This window comes from Numida meleagris, chromosome 6 (genome assembly GCF_002078875.1).
Source record: "Numida meleagris isolate 19003 breed g44 Domestic line chromosome 6, NumMel1.0, whole genome shotgun sequence".
NCBI classification, from domain to species: Eukaryota; Metazoa; Chordata; class Aves; order Galliformes; family Numididae; genus Numida; species Numida meleagris.
In genome coordinates this window covers 36,266,019-36,284,092 of record NC_034414.1, presented here as the reverse complement: position 1 = coordinate 36,284,092, position 18,074 = coordinate 36,266,019, and the positions used below count along the sequence as shown (strand labels likewise).

Here is an 18,074-nt window from a genome sequence, read left to right as displayed (position 1 = left end):
AGCTGTAGGTGTCCCTGTTCACTGCAGAGGAGTTGGTCTAGGTGATCTTTAAGGATCCCTTCCAACTCAAATGATTCTACGATGATTCTATGATACATATCAGCCTAAGGAGGTCTGAATACTTTTAGTAGTTCTATTGAAATGCCGGGCAATAGGGCTCCCTTTCATTTTTCTGCCTCTTCTAGATTGTTCCTTAACATATCTGCTTTTCTTTGTAAACTTTTGGCAGCTTAGACATTCCAGTTTATCTTAATTGTTAGATATTCCCCTTTTATTCCTACTTTTCTTCATAAATGGACATACATAATTTTTCAAATTATTTGTGTTCACTTTGAAAAAGTATGTGATTTTATATTTTCAGGTGCATAAGAAATCATCATTTCATATAATCTTTTCTCTAAGAGTTCTAGCCAACTTTTATTCTAATTTTTCCACCTAAATTTTTCCTCACAGTCAATTTCACATATAAGTTTCACCATTAGACAATGAGTCCCTAAAAAGCACCAAGTATATTGGTTGGCACCCTACTCCATTTGCAGAGATTGAAAGCAATCAGGTCATGATCACTTGTCACTAGGCAACCACCAACTCTGAGTCCAGTATTCAATTCATCTTATCTATCACAGTGAGATTCAAACAGAGCTACCTCATTCTGGGTTCCATATCTTTCATACTAGAAAACCATCAATAATTCTCGCAAGGGACATTAACGTTTTTACCACTGACTGCCTGAAATTTCCAGCTCTTGTTTCTTACATTCAAACCCCACCTAACAGTCTTTTTTTTTTTAATCTATGTAAAAGACAGATAATTAAACAACTTACCAGAACTGTAATGCTACTCCTATGACCAAATAAACAGGTTTAGAATGGATAGGTATTACATTTATAGTCAGTGTTTGATACTTATACACAGCCAGAGCAATGTATAGTGGCTTTCACATCAGTAGTAATCAGATTCTCCTATCAATAAGAAAACTGCCTGCAAGATACGGAGAAATAAATTATAGAGCTCTCAAGGTTTCTCCAGCACAAGAGCAGAAGATCTGTGTGAAGCAGGACAGCCCTTTAATGGCAAACAATAATGCCAAATCATCTGTGTTATGTTATCAGATGTTATGCCATCTGATCTTTTCATGTCTGACTGCTAAAAACAGTGTCTTGGGCCAAAAACAGTGAAGATCAAAGTGATTTTTATTTCTTCACCTCTGTGGACGGTTTCTCTGAGAGAGAAGCGCATAGTAACTCAGAAGGGAAGGCTGCTCTCAGAAGAAAGCTTGTGTGGTTTACCAGGGGAAGGCTTGTATTCTCTTGCTTCTCCTACTCAGAACACAATATTCAGTTTAAAATAAAAGGGTGACAACAGATAATATTATCTAATGAGATGATTCAGAACAGAACCATTTATTTATCTCTACAGAATATATACTTATCTAGCATAAAAGTAACTAGATAAAATTATTTAAATAAATGAAGATAATCTCATTTGACATTTACTATCTTTCCAATTATTATTATTGCTTATTTTCTTTCTCAGAAAATTCAAAGCACTGAATTCAATCCCAAGTTTCACAGTATGTTAAAACATCAAGTTCTTTTTCAAACTATATTTTTTTATACTTTGTTTGCATTGATAACTGACTGAAAAATACGCAAGTCTGAGGTCTTTATGCAGCCTACCAGTCAGTCAGTACTGTTTACTGAAGTCCTTTTCACTCCTTAGTGAATCTCATTCACCTCATCATCTCTCATGACAGAAGATAAGCAAGATAATTTTACATACGTAAAATAATTTCTGGCTTCAAAAAAATAATGTTCACAATAAACTGACTTACAATTTGAATTTGCAGGTAATCCCTTAACTGCTTTTTTCAGTCAAAGAAAAAAGATGCATAAACTTGTCTTACATGCTCTGGTTTCCATGTCGTATCATTCAGCAGGAAATATACTCATGGCCTTACACAAATGCTTGTATCTCCAAAGACAAAAATACATACCTCAATTTAACTAAAAAAGAATGAAAATCATCATGGCAAATTTACAGGACGAGGGTTTACAGAATTAGGTACCGACTACTGAGTTTAACTGTCGCTTCAAAAGAAACAAAAATGAAAACTGTCAGGAACTGTTCAAGATCAGAAGTCAGGAGCCTTGTTTTACAGTGATGGTGACCCTGAGTTAGTACTGGTGTCCCAAAACACCAAAACCAATATACAAGGTATGACTTTAAATCAGCCACAGATATTCCACACATCACAGAACACAACGGTACATTTGCAGACAATGATATTCCAAAATATGAAGGTGTTCACAACAGTCCGATGCTGTCACAGGACTAAGGGGCCTGCTCTGTGTGAGGCCATCAGAATACACTGGAGGACTTAAAGTGCCATGTCATGTAAAGCACCATATACTGGCCAAACACATTGCTCATGCTATAAAAATAGTTTCACTTCCAGATCAGAACTTTCAGAAAAGTCCCTTTGCAAAAAAAAAAATTGCTTAGCAACTAATTCACTTTTCAGAATACTTCCCTTAAATCCAGAGTAAAAAAACTTCAGAGGGCTGGGAAACAAAGGGAAATTGTACTGTTATGCATAACTTATTGTACGTAGTAAGCAAAGAATAACAATTTTATTTCTATTGACTCTAAATAACTCTTTGATCATCTTCTTCCATAAAAGAATCATTTCCTGATCCTTAAGAACTGTAATCTTTAAACTCATCTGTTGCAAGTTGTGTGTGTATTTGTTTACAAGGACTAATACTTCCTATATATAGAAAGCCTTAGACAATGCACCAAAAAAATTGACTGAAGTCTGCTGATGGAAGATTTATCCATTTTTAGCAAATGTCAAATCATTGGTTATTGCTTTTAAGATTAATAAAAGATATAATGGTTTCTAGATAGCTTCTAAATAAAGATTACTATGAATGGAGAAATGATTTACCAATAGTCACCACAATGATATTTCTTTAAAGGTTACAATCATAAGTTATTTAGCTGAAACACTGCTGAAAATGCCTGGTCATTTCTTGAATAATGCATAATGTTCATTGTAGATCTGATCTGTATTATAACAATAGATATTTCTAAAATAATGGAGAAAACTATCTGTTACTTTCCAATTGCTCAAGATATTTCCATGAAGTAATTGACTCTGAAAATATTATATGGAGTCACCTTAGAGTTCATTTGCAAGCAAAACTTGTAGCAATCACTACACAATAGGCATAAGAGAACAAACTCATCAGCTTTCATAGACTTTTCAGGAAAGCTGTGACAAACACAGGGCAGAGTAAAGGACCTTTTTGTAATACTAAATCAAAATGAATAAATTGCTGTACAGTACTGGGGAGCAAATTTTAAAATAAGCTTTGAAATTTAATTATTAACACAAGCAGACCATCACATTGGGTAGGGATGGGGGGAGAGGAAGTGAGGGAGGGAGTGAAAAAAGAAAAAGCAGTTCCCTACACCCCATACCATTCATATTATTTTTGAAATATCTTTAAGTCTATTCAGAAGACTGCTTGGGCATGCATGAAGTATAATGTCTAATGTTTTATTGTAGGAATATCAACCATACTCCATATGAAGCTGCAAGCTATTTATATGAGCTTGTTTATCCTTATGAACTTCCTCAAGGGCAGCAAAAATTGACTTTAGTAAATGAAAATGAATTTCTTTTGATGTAATTTCATGAATGTTTGATCAGAATGCGTTAACGGGTCTCCACGTAAGGAGAACTGGTGAAGTAATAAAATACACCTCTACTATACATTTAATCCTGCTTATAGTGAATTCATATACATTGAAACACCATTTATTAGTAATAATTAAGTATTATTTCAATATGCTGACAAAAAAATCAATCCTAGTTAGTATAAAGAAATCCTACTCAAATATTATCAAAATCAAAAATCCTTCTTCATCCTCTACATAGCCATTATGCTTAGAGGAATGTGAATTAACTCATCAGAGGATGGAAGGAGATTAACTGTTTACCCTGTTTTTTTAATAGGGAGGAACGAGTTAACTTAGACCAGAATATTTATGCTGCTATCTAAGAATAAGGTTTAATTTCCCTTTAAAAATCTTTTCTTTGTCAGAATCTTTGCCCAAAAGGAAGCTTCAGTATTCATATATATATTCTTATTCTGCAAGAGGATAACAAGAAACAAATCCTAGATACTCTGAAAACATACACAGAGATCTGGAGAGATCACTTTCTACAACACAGGACATCTAGTAGAAGCTTAGCTAGAGGAATTTTGGGAGGAATTATTTATTTTGACAAATAGATCACAGATCCTAGAGCAAGTTCACTTTATATCCATCTTGAAACACTGCTTAATTACCTGAGAGCAAACTCTCATCCTGAAGAAATGGTGAACATTTGCATATTATATAAGAAGCCTGATGAAGCATGTTACGCTCGTGCTCTGGATGATGCAATTATTATCCTTTTTTATCTTCATTAAAATTATACATGGCATGGCAGATAATATAAATGAAATATATGAAGTGACGCAAATATATCCAGCTAATAAATCATCAGACTGAAAGTCCTTTGGTTTTTGCCCTCCACGTCTATCTCCATCCACTGAAAAATATAACTTTGCTTAACTAATCTTAGTTCCTCTAAATGAAAGAGCAACTAAATGCTCTTTCCACTGGCAGCACCAGTACCTTTTGTGGGCAGTTGTTATGGTTTAATAAACCACTAGTTCATAATACTTATCAGACAGTAAGATCACACTCTTCTACATAAATAGCATGCGTAAAAGTTACACAAAAACATTCAGTTTATACAAGTCACTGGAAACTCTAACTAGGACCAATACACATATAACCTCTAAAATCAAGTTTCTGATAACCTCTAAAATCAAGTTTCTGATAACCTCTAATACCAGACTTGTACAGCGATTCATGGCCAAAACATTAGTTTTGCTGCCCAACTACTTGTTTAAACATGAAGAGGGTGTTCAATATTGAAAACAGACTATATTGGCTGAAGTGTTGAGCCTACAGGCTCAGAAGTCAAAATAAATTCTACACTTTGCAAAATGATTAATAAAATCATGGTCTCTAACCTTAAGATTTAAAAATTTTGATGTTATGCTCATGAACTTGAAGACACAGTTCTGCCTTTAAGCTTTAATGATGAAAATTAAATGACTGCTTGAGTCCTCAAATCAAGAAATAACACCATGTTTCTCTTAAATACCTCCATTTATAAAATATTAAAATAAGAAAAACAACACAATCATTGCTAAATAACTTTGAGCAGTAACATTTAGGTTACCCAAAAGACTTACTGTTGTAATATTTATATAAGCAGGTTTGTTGTTAATTAAAAATAAATAAAATAAAAGAGGTTTATTTCACCTTCACATGGTGCCTTTCTCATGCAGACCTCAGATTTCCACATTTGTATCCCTTTAAAGGATTTGATATGCAGGAAAAGAAGAAAGGATGATGGTAAAAATTTCAATTTAGAGGTTGCTAAAGGCTGCCATAGTCGATACAACACAATGTATTTATGCCATACCTTTTACTGATGTATTAGGTGGAGGTCCTTCCATTCTCAAGTTCCATGGAGGATCGCCTTGATTAGCAAAGTCCCTCATTTTCAGATAGCTAATTGTAAGTCGAATGATGGATGCCTTGTCAAGCTGGCTGGTAATGGCTGCAGGCAGCGGCAACAACTTTGCCAACTCATAGAATTCAAAATTCTCCTTTCCCCGGCGAGAGCGAGCAGCATCTCGGGACTTTTCCTTCCTCAAAGCTTGTAAACTGAAGAAAATAAACAAAGTAGGACATTCATCAATATTAGCATTCTGTCACATTTAACACACTTGCTTTTCATTACTGATCTTATCACATTTTTAAAACGTTGTCTATGGATGTACAGACTACAGGACATACTTAATGGTACTCCAATCTTTGAATAATTAAAACTAATGATAGTATGTTATTTTTAGTTGTAGACATGTTACATAGCTGCTCCTAACTCACTTCAGACACTCTCCAATTAGCCCGTCCTTTCTTTTTCTGCTGGCAGCCAGAAGAAAGGATTCCCAAGAATATGGGGTTTTATCTACACAGATGCCATCGCTTCTCCTGACCCACTGAAAACCCATCTTTGTCCAAATTTGTACCAAATTCTGACTCTAGTGGGAAAGGAGGCTAGATGCAGATGTCTGAAGTGTGTGCTACCTCTGACAAGGGGTTGCTGTAGTGGCAGCCAATATAACCAGACAGGCTATAAAGTAGCTTCTGAGCCACAGAAGTTTAAAGTCTGGAGTAATAGTGCAAACCTACTGAGATTTCAAGAAGTTGATCTTTATGACTTGTTCAGCTGGCCTTGCTGTGGGAATGGTAACCGTTGTCAGAGGTTCAAAAAAGCAGTTAATGGTGTTACGTGCTTCATTTTTTTTCTGATTGTAATTCAACACTACGCATGATAGACTCCTAGGCAGCTTTTTGGATCAGAGAGGGCCTTCTGCTTTATGCAAAACAGGCGTATACGCAAAGACATTCATTTACTCCAGGTTTACTAATGTATTGCTTGCTATCACACATATACAAGGCCTAAAATTAACTCAAATTTTACTCCTGTGTTATTTATGTATAACTGCTGAATGCACATTAAGAAGACACTGGGTCATCAAGGCTGTTGTCTTTCCCTGATTTTTTCCTGAAAGTCAAAGAAAACTCAAGTTTTAGTTCATTTCTTTCTTAATATCTGATATCATTGCTTTGCAAGAGAAAAGGGATTCACTCTTTTTGTTGTGTGGTTTGAGGCAGATGAAGAAATGTACAGTTAACTTTCCAGAAGATTAGGAATCAATGTATAAACAATAAAAAGAACAAGTATTACATTTTTTTCCTCTCTCCATGTGAGGGGTTCTTTTTTGGAGACAAAGAATTTTTCCACTTAGGATACAAGTCTTGACTGTACATCTTATCCACATCTTGGTGGATAGAGGTTGGTGCTGACGTTGGTGTCTACCAATCAGCTCTAGTTCCTCAAAAAAGATGTATTTTTACTTTGTTTCTTTTGATTACTTATTAATTTCATGAAATTATGGTCAAAATTCCATTAAATACGCACTGGTTTACAAAACCAATTTGAATCCAACTAGTGCATAATGAAATAGCAGACGTTTCTCTCAAGCTTCTACAACTCTTACTGAAACCTTAGATTTCATTATTATTGAATTCTACAAAATCACTACAGCTTATGAAGTAGATCGGTAGAATTTAGACAAGTAAATCTAATACAACGATTTTGAGATCTCTATTCACCTATCTTTCTGACTTGGGGGTAACAAACTATAGAAGAGATTATCTTAATATTCTTTCCTATCTACATTTTTGTGGCTGTCTCTGCCTAAGATACTCTTCAGATTTCAAAGGGCAGATCACCCCTGCATCACACTGCCCTGATAATGATTAAAAACGTATGGTCTCTACACAGTTATATACAACTAAGAAATACAGGTGTGAATGATCAGAGTACCAGGAGGAAATGCCATTTATTTAGCCTCTGGTAAAGATACAATGTCCTGTCGAATCCCATACTAAAATACCTACATGTCTTTATGAACGCTATATGAACTGCCAGCAGCTAGATTAAAATTTACAAGCTATATTCTCGGTGAAAATAAGACTTTTGAAATGGAAAGGTGTTACAAATTGAAAAGTGATATTCTTTAGCAACACCTAAAACTGAAAGCACAGTTTACAAATCCTGTATAATGTTCAGAAGATTGCTGAAACTGAATAATGTATTGCAAAATAAGCTTATATAATGCATTACTGGATTGTTAAGTTTTGCAATAGCAGTCAGTTAAGCTGAAAACCAAGGCTACTTGTGTTAAGTAAACAGGTGGCTTTCAGAGCCACCTATGAGTATTTCAACATCTAGAATATAAAAAATCTCAGCATACAAGTGATGGGGATTTGATTAATAAATGTATGAAAGCAACTCTGGAGAAATGTAACAGACACATCAGTAACATGACTTTCCTCCCAGCCATACTGTATATTTGTCTTTGTGAAATACTAACATAGTCAAATCTAGGAGTTTGTAACTCTTGGCATCAGTGCATTTTGCGAAGTTTAGAAATGATGTCTGGCAAGAAGGGCATTGTCAACGGTTTAACGGGCGTTAGGCCCGATTCCGTGACAAAGGGGACGGGGGATCCACGGGCCCACGCCCTGAAAAGGGGAAAGGGGAAAAGGGTAGGGAGATGGCCCTGAGAGCAAAGAACAGCGGCAACAATCTGAGGAGAAACAAACTAATTTACTAAATAAGATATCGGAATGCAAAACAACACACTATAATACAATATAATTACAATTTAAGCTGATAAATCCAATACAGAGAGAGAGAATGTCCCAAAATCAAGGTAGGCCTTACTCTACTACCGACAATAGGACGGCTGGAGAGCAAGGTGCTGCCAAGATGAGAGACGGGCGGAAAAGGGACGAAGTCTCGTGATCTGCAAGTTTTTATACTGCGAGCTTTTATCTTTTCCCTCCTGCTGGAAAATGGTAACAGAGGAGAAAAGTACCGTGGGGACTGTAGTAGTCTTTCTCTTCTGAGAACTAGGTACATCCACTACATGATGTTATGATGTGGAATACCAATAACCGAAAATCACAAAACCATGACAGGCATATAAGTCTCAACATCTCTACCACGCGGTTCTACTAGTAGACAAGTTGGACACTGTGGTAGTAGTATTGGACACTGAAGTTACACTGATACAATGGGTCCTTCATTTAGAAACAGCAATTTCCTCAGCAGAATGCAGGAATTAATTAGCTATGCCCTGGCCATCTCTGGTACCTGTGATTCTGATAGGCAGCATCAGCTTCATCATCTGATGCTCTTAATAGAGGAAAGTGCAGGCACTGACAATACCAGCGATGTGTTACAAGAGAGGTGTGAAGCTCATAGCAGAAAGCAGTGGTGCTGACACCACATCTCGGGCCCTAGTCATATGACATTAACATAGAGGTAGTTCTTGGTAACAAATGAACTTGCTAGAAAACCAGACTGCAAACACTTCAAAATTCCTACTAATGAAAAGAATTTAAGTATGAGAAACTGTACCCATATGTACTGGATAGACTTCACAAACATTCAGAAAGCACCTAGAAACTAAGATTTGTATGTGTCTTACACGAGGATTAGTTCTTAGATGAGGTCTCCCAACAGACAAGCAAATCTACATATGCTATCTATACTACCAACAAGGAAATAACAAAGTGTGAAATATAGCCAAGGGACATAAAGATTGCTCCCTCCTTGCTGTCTGTGGAGAAGGGGAAAGAGCTCTGATAATTGGATCGGAGTGCATCCCTGTTCAGTATCAAAGGATGATGTCATGATACAATGGTAAAACTTCATGCATTCCCCTAAGAACATACTTCTGAAGCAATTTTCACACAGGGTCCACTAAAGAAGACAAAGAGGTTTCCAGCTGCTAGCTCTTGATAATTCTGAGATCAATAGCATCTAAACTGAATATTTAATGACTAGAAAACTAATGCTACTTTAGGTAAGAAGTTTCTAAAATATATATATTATTTTTCCTTCTAGGGCCTTTTCAGATAGACTAATATAAAGCAGGTCTGCTTTTACAGATGAAAGGGTACAATAAATAGCATCATATAATTTTAAAACGGTGTACACAACATTTCAAAAGTAAATTTTCTATTGAAGACACAGCAGATGCAGAAGACATGATAATATGCTGTTGCATAAAAGTTTTATTGGTTCTCATAACTCACTTGTGATTTCATTGTGCTTGTGGTCATTCCGAGCTTAACCTGCTTCATATTTTATTCCACATCATTTTATATATTTTATATTCATAAGCATATAAATGCATCCATATCTATGTGCGCACCCCCCAATGTCCACATGTCTGACAGATCATCATCTGTCAGTTTAAAGACGGGACAAGCACAGCTCCTAATTTTTGCAGCATATAAAGGCAATCAAACATGTTACAGCATATCAGCAGATGCACTGACCTACATTAGTAAGGATATTTTGGCATATCAATACCTCGCCTGTGTCTCTCAGTTTGGGTGGTAAAAATCAGTGAAATAATTTAATGCCACGAGTTTGCATTTTGAATGAAAACGGGGGAATGGCTGTGGTTACTAATAAGTATTTTTATTTGCAGTTTCAGAATGTAGCTCAGAAGCAGACACATAGCAGGCTCAACCAGTTTCAGAAAGGCAGTTCACATTTATAGCTCATCCATACTCTTACTTTAAGCCCAACACAAGTAATTGGGGTGTGATCATCCCTCTGTACTCAGCTCTGGTGAGGCCGTGCCTTAAGTACTGCGTTCAGTTTTGAGCCCCTCAACTACAAGAAAGACATTGAGGGCCTGGAACATGTCCAGAGAAGGGCAGTGAAGCTGGTGAGGGGTCTGGCACACAAGTCTTAGGTGGAGTGGCTGAGGGAGCTGGAATCGTTCAGTCTGAAGAAGAGGAGGAAAAGGGGAGGTCTTATTGCTCTCTACAACTACCTGGAAGGAGTTAGTGGCAAGGTGAGTGTTGGCCTCTTCTCCCAGGTAACTAGCAATAGGACTAGAGAGAACGGCCTCGTGTTGCACAAGAGGAGGTTCAGGTTGGATATTAGGAAAAATTTCTCTGAAAAGGTGGTCAGGACACACTGGAGGTGTTCAAGAAATATTTAGATGATATACTAAGGGACATGGTTTGGTGGGGAAATATTGGTGGTAGGTGGATGACTGGACTCGATGATCTCGGAAGCCTTTTCCAACCTTCGTGATTCTATTCTTTTAAGTGCAACATAGACAACAGGGATTCCCTGGAGATATTGGCCTCTCTCCATTTCAGCCCCATATACCAGAAGCAGTGAGGTTTTACAGTACTTCCACTGCATTGGTCATAAATGGAGATTGCAGCGGGGGCAAAAGTCATAAAGCAAGGTTTGAGGGACAGACAGGCTACCGAGATCCAGCTAGAATGGTTAAAGCCAATGGACAGTGTGCCTGTGGTGTTCCATCATTGGGTTTTTTTGCTCATTTTTATTAGTTATAACCCGAAAGGTATGACAATGAATAGGCAAGTATTGTCAGAGTTCTTTTGTACTTCTGTAGTTCTACTGAAATCCTTCTTGATTTCAGGAGAAGCTTTACTACAAGTGCAACAGTATATTGGAATGGAGCACTTCCTGTAGTAGTAAACAATGTCATACTTGTTAATTCAGCTGTTATCAACCACTAGTGCATTTCATAAGCCTCTAACAACAATGTGGATTAGCAGCAGAAAAACCAGATACAGTACAACAATAACACTTAACAATACCTAATAATGTTTATAACAAGCTTTATAGAAAATGAAACAATATGTGCATATGTGTGTGTTTTTATATTAGTACAGTTTTTTAAATTTAAGGATCAAAAGGTCTGCTATAAACATACGCTAACTCTCCAAAGGCTTCTTTTCAGAAGCCTGTTATATCCATTTCACAGAAATCAGATCTATAAAAAGGATGTGCAACATTAGATTGCACAATGTGTCCGTTTAAAAAAAAAAAAAGAGAGAAAAAAGGGACTGGAGCCAAGTGACCCAGCTCCAACTCCATATCCCACTGGACTTTTAGTTGTGTGTCCTTCTGTGTACAATGTTTTCCAAAATGAAGAATAGAAGAATGCTTACTTGCTATTTAGTTTATCTATAATATAACATAAGGAAATAAATTTATCTGTTCCGGAGTCCACAGATATGAATTTTTGTAATTCTATGAAGTACGTTAAAAACATCCTTACTGTTCTTATTTTTCTCTGCGTAAATGACATGGCATATTATTGACATACTTTGGACATTTTAACATATAAAAATTTAAAAATTGGATTTATCTCTATCTTTTTTTAAACAGTTACATCTTTTCTCTCTTTATAAAGAATACTTGCTACTCATATTGGCAAAGTATGGTAATTTGACTAATAAGAATGTTAGTACATTCTGATCTATTACAGAAATTATCTTTAGCAACTGTTCCTTCACTATACCACGTTCTCAGTAAGTGTCTTTTTTTGGGTTTCAAGCTGACCAGTGCAAACCATGATGGCAGTTGACCCCATTTATAGAAAACAGCTACATAGAAATCTGACTCTTACTGCCTGGGAAATTAATTCAGATAGAGTCTAAGTACAAATAGAGGCGTCCACCTATAGGCCGTGTTCTGGCCTAAAAACCAACCAACCAAAAAAAACCCCTCTGTTTTCATTTCACTGATATAATAAGATAATTACACAGAATGAATGGAATAGCATTGATATCAAAATGGCAACATTTTTTTCAGTATAGCAGCTACAAGTGAGTACAAAAGAATGAAAAAAGCTAATGTTCTGTAGATGTGAACGAGAATTAAGAGAAGAAATTTTATCCTCCTCAATTTTATCAGATCAACTCTATTAATTCTCAAAAAGATACTGAACATGTTAATATATTTTCCTCTAATTTCTATGCAATTTTTGCTATCATTTTGGGTTTTATTCTTCTGAGACAACTTTTTGACTTGATGCTTTCTCTCTTTCCTTTTTTTTCTACTGTCCTATTCCTAGACTACCTTTTCTCACAGGTTTTTTTTTTTTTTTTTCTGAACTCAGAGTACAAGAACTTCAAGATTCATGAAAAACAGTTACACTGTTTAAAAGAGAAGAGTACTGTTGTGAGGGCAAAACCTCCAAAAAAGAGGAAAGGAGGAGAATCAAAGCCACATTAAATTTTACCTTCTTCTTTCTGTTTTTTAAAGTACATCTGAGAAGTCAGAGAGGCAGATTTTTATGGATTTTTCCACTTGTTTGCTTAGGAGATCTGAACATTGCTCAGTCTCACTATTTATCAATTAATCTAGCATGCAGCCTCAAAGGAAAAAGGTCGACCTGTATTAAAAATTCATCCATCAAAAATTCATCAAAGGCTTCAGCATTTTAACTCATGAACCTTTGAACACCTGCATACTTGTCAGATCTGTGGTCATAGTTAACTGGAATCTATAGTTACTACAGTAGCTATACTTGCTCTGACATGAGCTGCATGGGGAGACTTTCAGGTGAAAGTGCAGTACATAATCTAGTGAGTCATGCTGCTTTCCCAAACTGCTCTTTTCAACAGATAAGGGATATCTGACATCTAACTAAGTTCAAAGTCAGTCAAATAGGACCCTTTGAATGAACCAACACTTTTCAGAGCATTCATTTTTGTACATATAATAAACATCACGATTCTCACAGGGCAAAAAATTTGCAAAAAGTGTAAACAAAACCATTCTCTGACAATAATATAAATGGCATAGTCCACAAATCAGAGTCATTTAATGCTTTCCAAGAAAAATTAATGATTTCAGGACACTTTCTTTAATGTGCGAAGAAAGCTGTATAGCACACACTGGAAGTTAAAGCTGGAACCTTCAAGTTCAAGGTAAAAATTCTGCTGCTTAACTAATGCACTGCTCATAGCTGTCATCATTAATTTATGTTAGCCTCTGTAAACATCAAGAGTATAATAGGCCAATTTCACAACTAAATATAGATGCACATTTTGCCCTTATATAAATGGCAGATTGCTGCTGTAGATCATCACTGCAGCAACACGTCAGTAAAGATGCACTGTTTGATGGTCTGATGCTCACACAATATATAAAACCAGTTGTAATGGTTGTTTGGAAGCAAAGTGTAACACAGCAGCAAAATTTCATTTGTTCCACAAACTCAAGATATATTAAGCTTGGCTGACAAAGTCTGTTTGATGTGCTAAATCAGTTTGACCTTCATTTTTGCTTTATATTTCTCATTTAACATGTGAAATGACCATTATTTTTTCAATATATAGGAAAATATCACAGAACTATTTTCTATTAAAAAGCCCCCTTTCCTTCCAGATAGCAAAAAATACATTTTTCCAAATGTGTTTTTAACAATCACTCTAAGAATAATATGCACCTTATTAAAAATAATACCTACATTAACCCTAGCATTTTAAAATATCAAGTAAGAATTATGGTTGTATTGGAGGCATTATGGTTTCTAAAATAGGTTTCTTTTATTTTCAATATGTAAATTGCACCAATGAATTTTTTTTTTCCTGGTAGGAAAAGGTTTATGTATGTTTGAACTAATCACTAAATTGAACATTTTATCTCCAGTAACATTTAAATATCAGGATTTTGTTACATTTAAGTATCAGGGTTTACTTCCAGAGTGAGTCATTAGAAATCAATCAGAGGAATCTGGAAGCTTTTTAAGGATTACAAACTAACCATTCTAAGCAATCTTCTAAAAATAAATGTACACTTCAATATAGTAACAATTAAGTGAGCTGTGACACACCAGTTAAAATCCAAACTCTGCAACCACAATACTTTGATCTAATTTTTTCCCTTATGTTGAACTAAGCAATTGCCAGCATCACAAGAACAGAGAAACAGCAGTTTTATCAAGCAATTTTGCAGTGCCCAATAAATAGTACTTTACCTTGGAGCAACTTGTACATTTCACACCTTAAATTTCTATTTACCAAACCAGCTAATCACTTCACAATTGAACTTCTCAGAACAAAAAAATTATCAATTAAAGTGGTTGAAACTCCTGCAAATTATCAGTTAGGAATGAAGTAATTGCTTTCATCAGGGCAGAAAAGCCCGCCAGAACAGAAATGTCACTTCAGATTAGTGTTCTCACTCCTGAAGCTATGGATGACACAGCTGATATAAGACTAAATGCCAAGACCAATCAATTGCTTTTGTGGCTCTGTTCTGAGCTGCTGTAAAAGGGGCCATTTTCTCGGATCTACTCTTCATTATAGTAAATGCTATCTCCTTGGTAACATAATTCCATTTCTCATAAATTCCGTCTGAGAGCATTGTCCTAACAATAGATGTTTGTGGAAAAGAATGCTGTTGGTTTAATGCAAAGAAATTAAGTGTGAACGGCTGTCAAAGTACTATAGTTTACTTGTTCTTAAACAGAAATTGAAGTCTTTACACTAAAAAAAAAAGCAGAGAATACTTTGGCGGAAATGAATGTTCTGAACAAGTGTAATATATTCCATTTGGAAGTGTCGTTCTTCTGACTGAGAGCATAGACTTTTTTTTGTATACGTATGTTCTGTCTTTAGTGGGCACACTAGTCTCTACCAGAGATTTGTCTGTTTAAGAGAAGTAGATAAATACGCCACTTATTTCACAGCAGTGCAGTTAGAAAATGTGAAACTGCTGAAGAAAACATGGTCTCATTATCATATGACATGCTATTTGTTAGAAGACTCATCTGTGTATAAAAGCCGCCTTTGAACTGAGCCCTTACTGGAAATATCTGTATTTCAATTTGTATTGTTCAGCTTCCTAAAATACTAAGAATCTGAGTTATGGTCTCCAATTAAAGGGATATCTGAGAAGCTAATTTGGTGGAACAGCAGCAATTTCCTGCATTGCTCTCCTCATGACTGAAGTTTAGAAACAAATTCAAGATTACAGATTTTCATTCAAAACGGGATGAAAAGTATTCCTTCCTCAATGAGCATAAGCAAATCCAATTAACAACAACAAGAATTATGTGACAGGAGAATATATATTACCAAATATGTAAAGAAGTAATTTATTCAGCATCAAGATGAAAAGTGCAATTTTACTGTAGCATTTCAATGGGTAACCAAAGAAAGATCACAGGTATGCTCTCACCAGGATTATGAATGTAGCCATTGCTGGCAACCTCACAAACTTATGAAAAACATCATCTACTATGGGATGTGGGGAAAGCAATAGGACAAAAGAAATAACACAGCACCCCCGCCTGCTAGCATAGCACCCCCGCCTGCTAGCATAGCACCCCCGCCTGCTAGAAGAAAAAGTAGTACTTTTAATTGCCAACCAAGATAGCTTTAGCCCAGATTCTCCAAATGTGCTATCTCATATACCGTATTAAATTTTATACAGAGTACTACAATTTAAATATGAGCTTTGCACACTACAGTAAATAGAAATTACTACATAAATCACTCTATGAAATGAATAAACAGAATCCAAATGTCCAGTTTTAATCCCTTAGTATGATCTTTCAGAAGTGCTCCAGATTAGGCGGTTTTGAATCTGGTTCTGAAAGCAATATTTTAAAGAATGAATAAACATCTGTTATTTTCCTCACCTACATCAGAACAATTGCATTTTTTTTCCTGGAACACTCATATCAGCTGTGGATATTATTGTCCAAAATATTAGGCAAGATGAGTCTCTGGGCAACATAATCTAGCTGTAGATCTCCCTGTTAATTGCATGGGAGTTGTAGTAGATGACCTTTAAGGGTCCCTTCCAACTCAAACAATTCTACAATTCTATGAATATTTTACCTTTGGTAGCTCTGGCTTAAACATCTGCACAGTTTTTTTTGGTTGTTGTTTTGGCATAAACTGCATCTTCGCTAGGTAGTTTGTCTATACCATGAAATTTTACAAATATGGAAAGGCCTAAGAGCACAATGTTGCATTCAGACATCCCATGTTTCCTCTTCACAGATGACCTAAATAGAGATTTTGTTAGAGTTGGCTGTGCACTCTGTGACTGTTCACTCCAATTTAGTTCCCAGAGCCAGGAAAAAAAGGCAAGAATACAAACCTCTCTCTTTTACTGCTGTCATGTAAATAATTTCTGTGTGGTGCGTTCTCAGTTACTATAATATCAAGATCCATTATGAAGAAAATCATAGAATCATAGAATTAGCTAGGTTGGAAAAGACCTACAAGATCATCCAGTCCAACCATCCACCTACCATCAGTATAACCCCACTAAACCATGTCTCTCAACACAACATCTAAACGTTTCTTAAACAGCTCCAGGGATGGTGACTCCACCACCTCCCTGGGCAGCCCATTCCAGCACCTGACCACTCTTTCAGAAAAGTAGTGTTTTCTAATGTCCAGCCTAAATCTCCCCTGGTGCAACTTGAGGCCATTTCCCCTCGTCCTGTCACTAGTTACAAGAGAGAAGAGGCCAACCCCCAGCTCACTACAACCTCCCTTCAGGTAGTTATAGAGAGCAATAAGGTCTCCCCTGAGCCTCCTCTTCTCCAGACTGAACAATCCCAGCTCCCTCAGCCGCTCCTCATAAGGCCTGTGCTCCACTTCCCTCACCAGCTTTGTTGCCCTCCTCTGAACACGCTCCGGTGCCTCAAAGTCTTTTTTGCAGTGAGGGGCCCAAAACTGGACACAGTACTTGAGGTGCGGCCTCACCAGGGCTGGTGTAAATAATAAGCTTTATTTCCCTACCCACTCTTAGAATTATCATCCTCATCATCTCATAATTCCCTCTTTGCCATCTGAACATTGTGCTTATGCTGAAGATACACAGTTTGTAGTTGCAAACTGAACCAATGAGTGTATTAACAAGAACTTTTATGAAGAATCTTTGGAGGGAAAGGGATACACTGGCACTTCAATCCAGAGAAGCCATTGCATATTATAGACATGACTGAACGATCTTAAAACTGACAACACGATAGCTCAAACACAAGTACAGTTATCTGTGAGTCATCTACACTTTTTTTTTTTTTAACCTGGTACTTAAACTACCTAGCTAAAAAGTCCCTTCAGCACATTTACAAAAAACGCAACAGCCACTCTGGGCTGCTGTGCAGATGCACCCATATGTACTCAAAACAGAGAAGTGCATGTGATATTTTGTCTTTGCAATCTTAGGAAGACCCTGATGCCTGTGCAATTCCCCAGAAGCTCATTTTCCTAGCAGCATGAGCTCCACTCTCCAAGGTGCGGCGTTAGCTGTAGAACCATCACTTAAACAGAGAATAAGTGAACAACAAGGCCTTTCACTTCCAGACTTCTGGCATGAATCCTGAGCAGTTTAGAGTGAATTTCAACAGAGCACAAGGCAGCAAGGTTTTCACAAGTAGAGGTCTCTTTCACACAAAACCAGTGAAATAACTTATATCACTTCCTATATATTCCAGAACAGTCTACAATCTATATGGAGCGTCCTTGAAGGGACTGCATTCACTTTT

At 36.4% G+C, this 18,074-nt stretch overlaps 1 protein-coding gene across 2 annotated transcripts in view; it reads right to left on the bottom strand.

Annotated features, from left to right (window-relative positions):
* Positions 1–18,074, bottom strand: part of NPAS3 (neuronal PAS domain protein 3) — a 629,619-nt gene that overhangs the window by 429,314 nt on the left and 182,231 nt on the right. For both annotated transcript variants that reach the window (XM_021402757.1, XM_021402758.1), the window contains one exon: positions 5,555–5,799. In XM_021402757.1, coding sequence (XP_021258432.1) covers positions 5,555–5,799 — 245 coding nt within the window. The remainder of the gene's footprint in view (positions 1–5,554; positions 5,800–18,074) is intronic.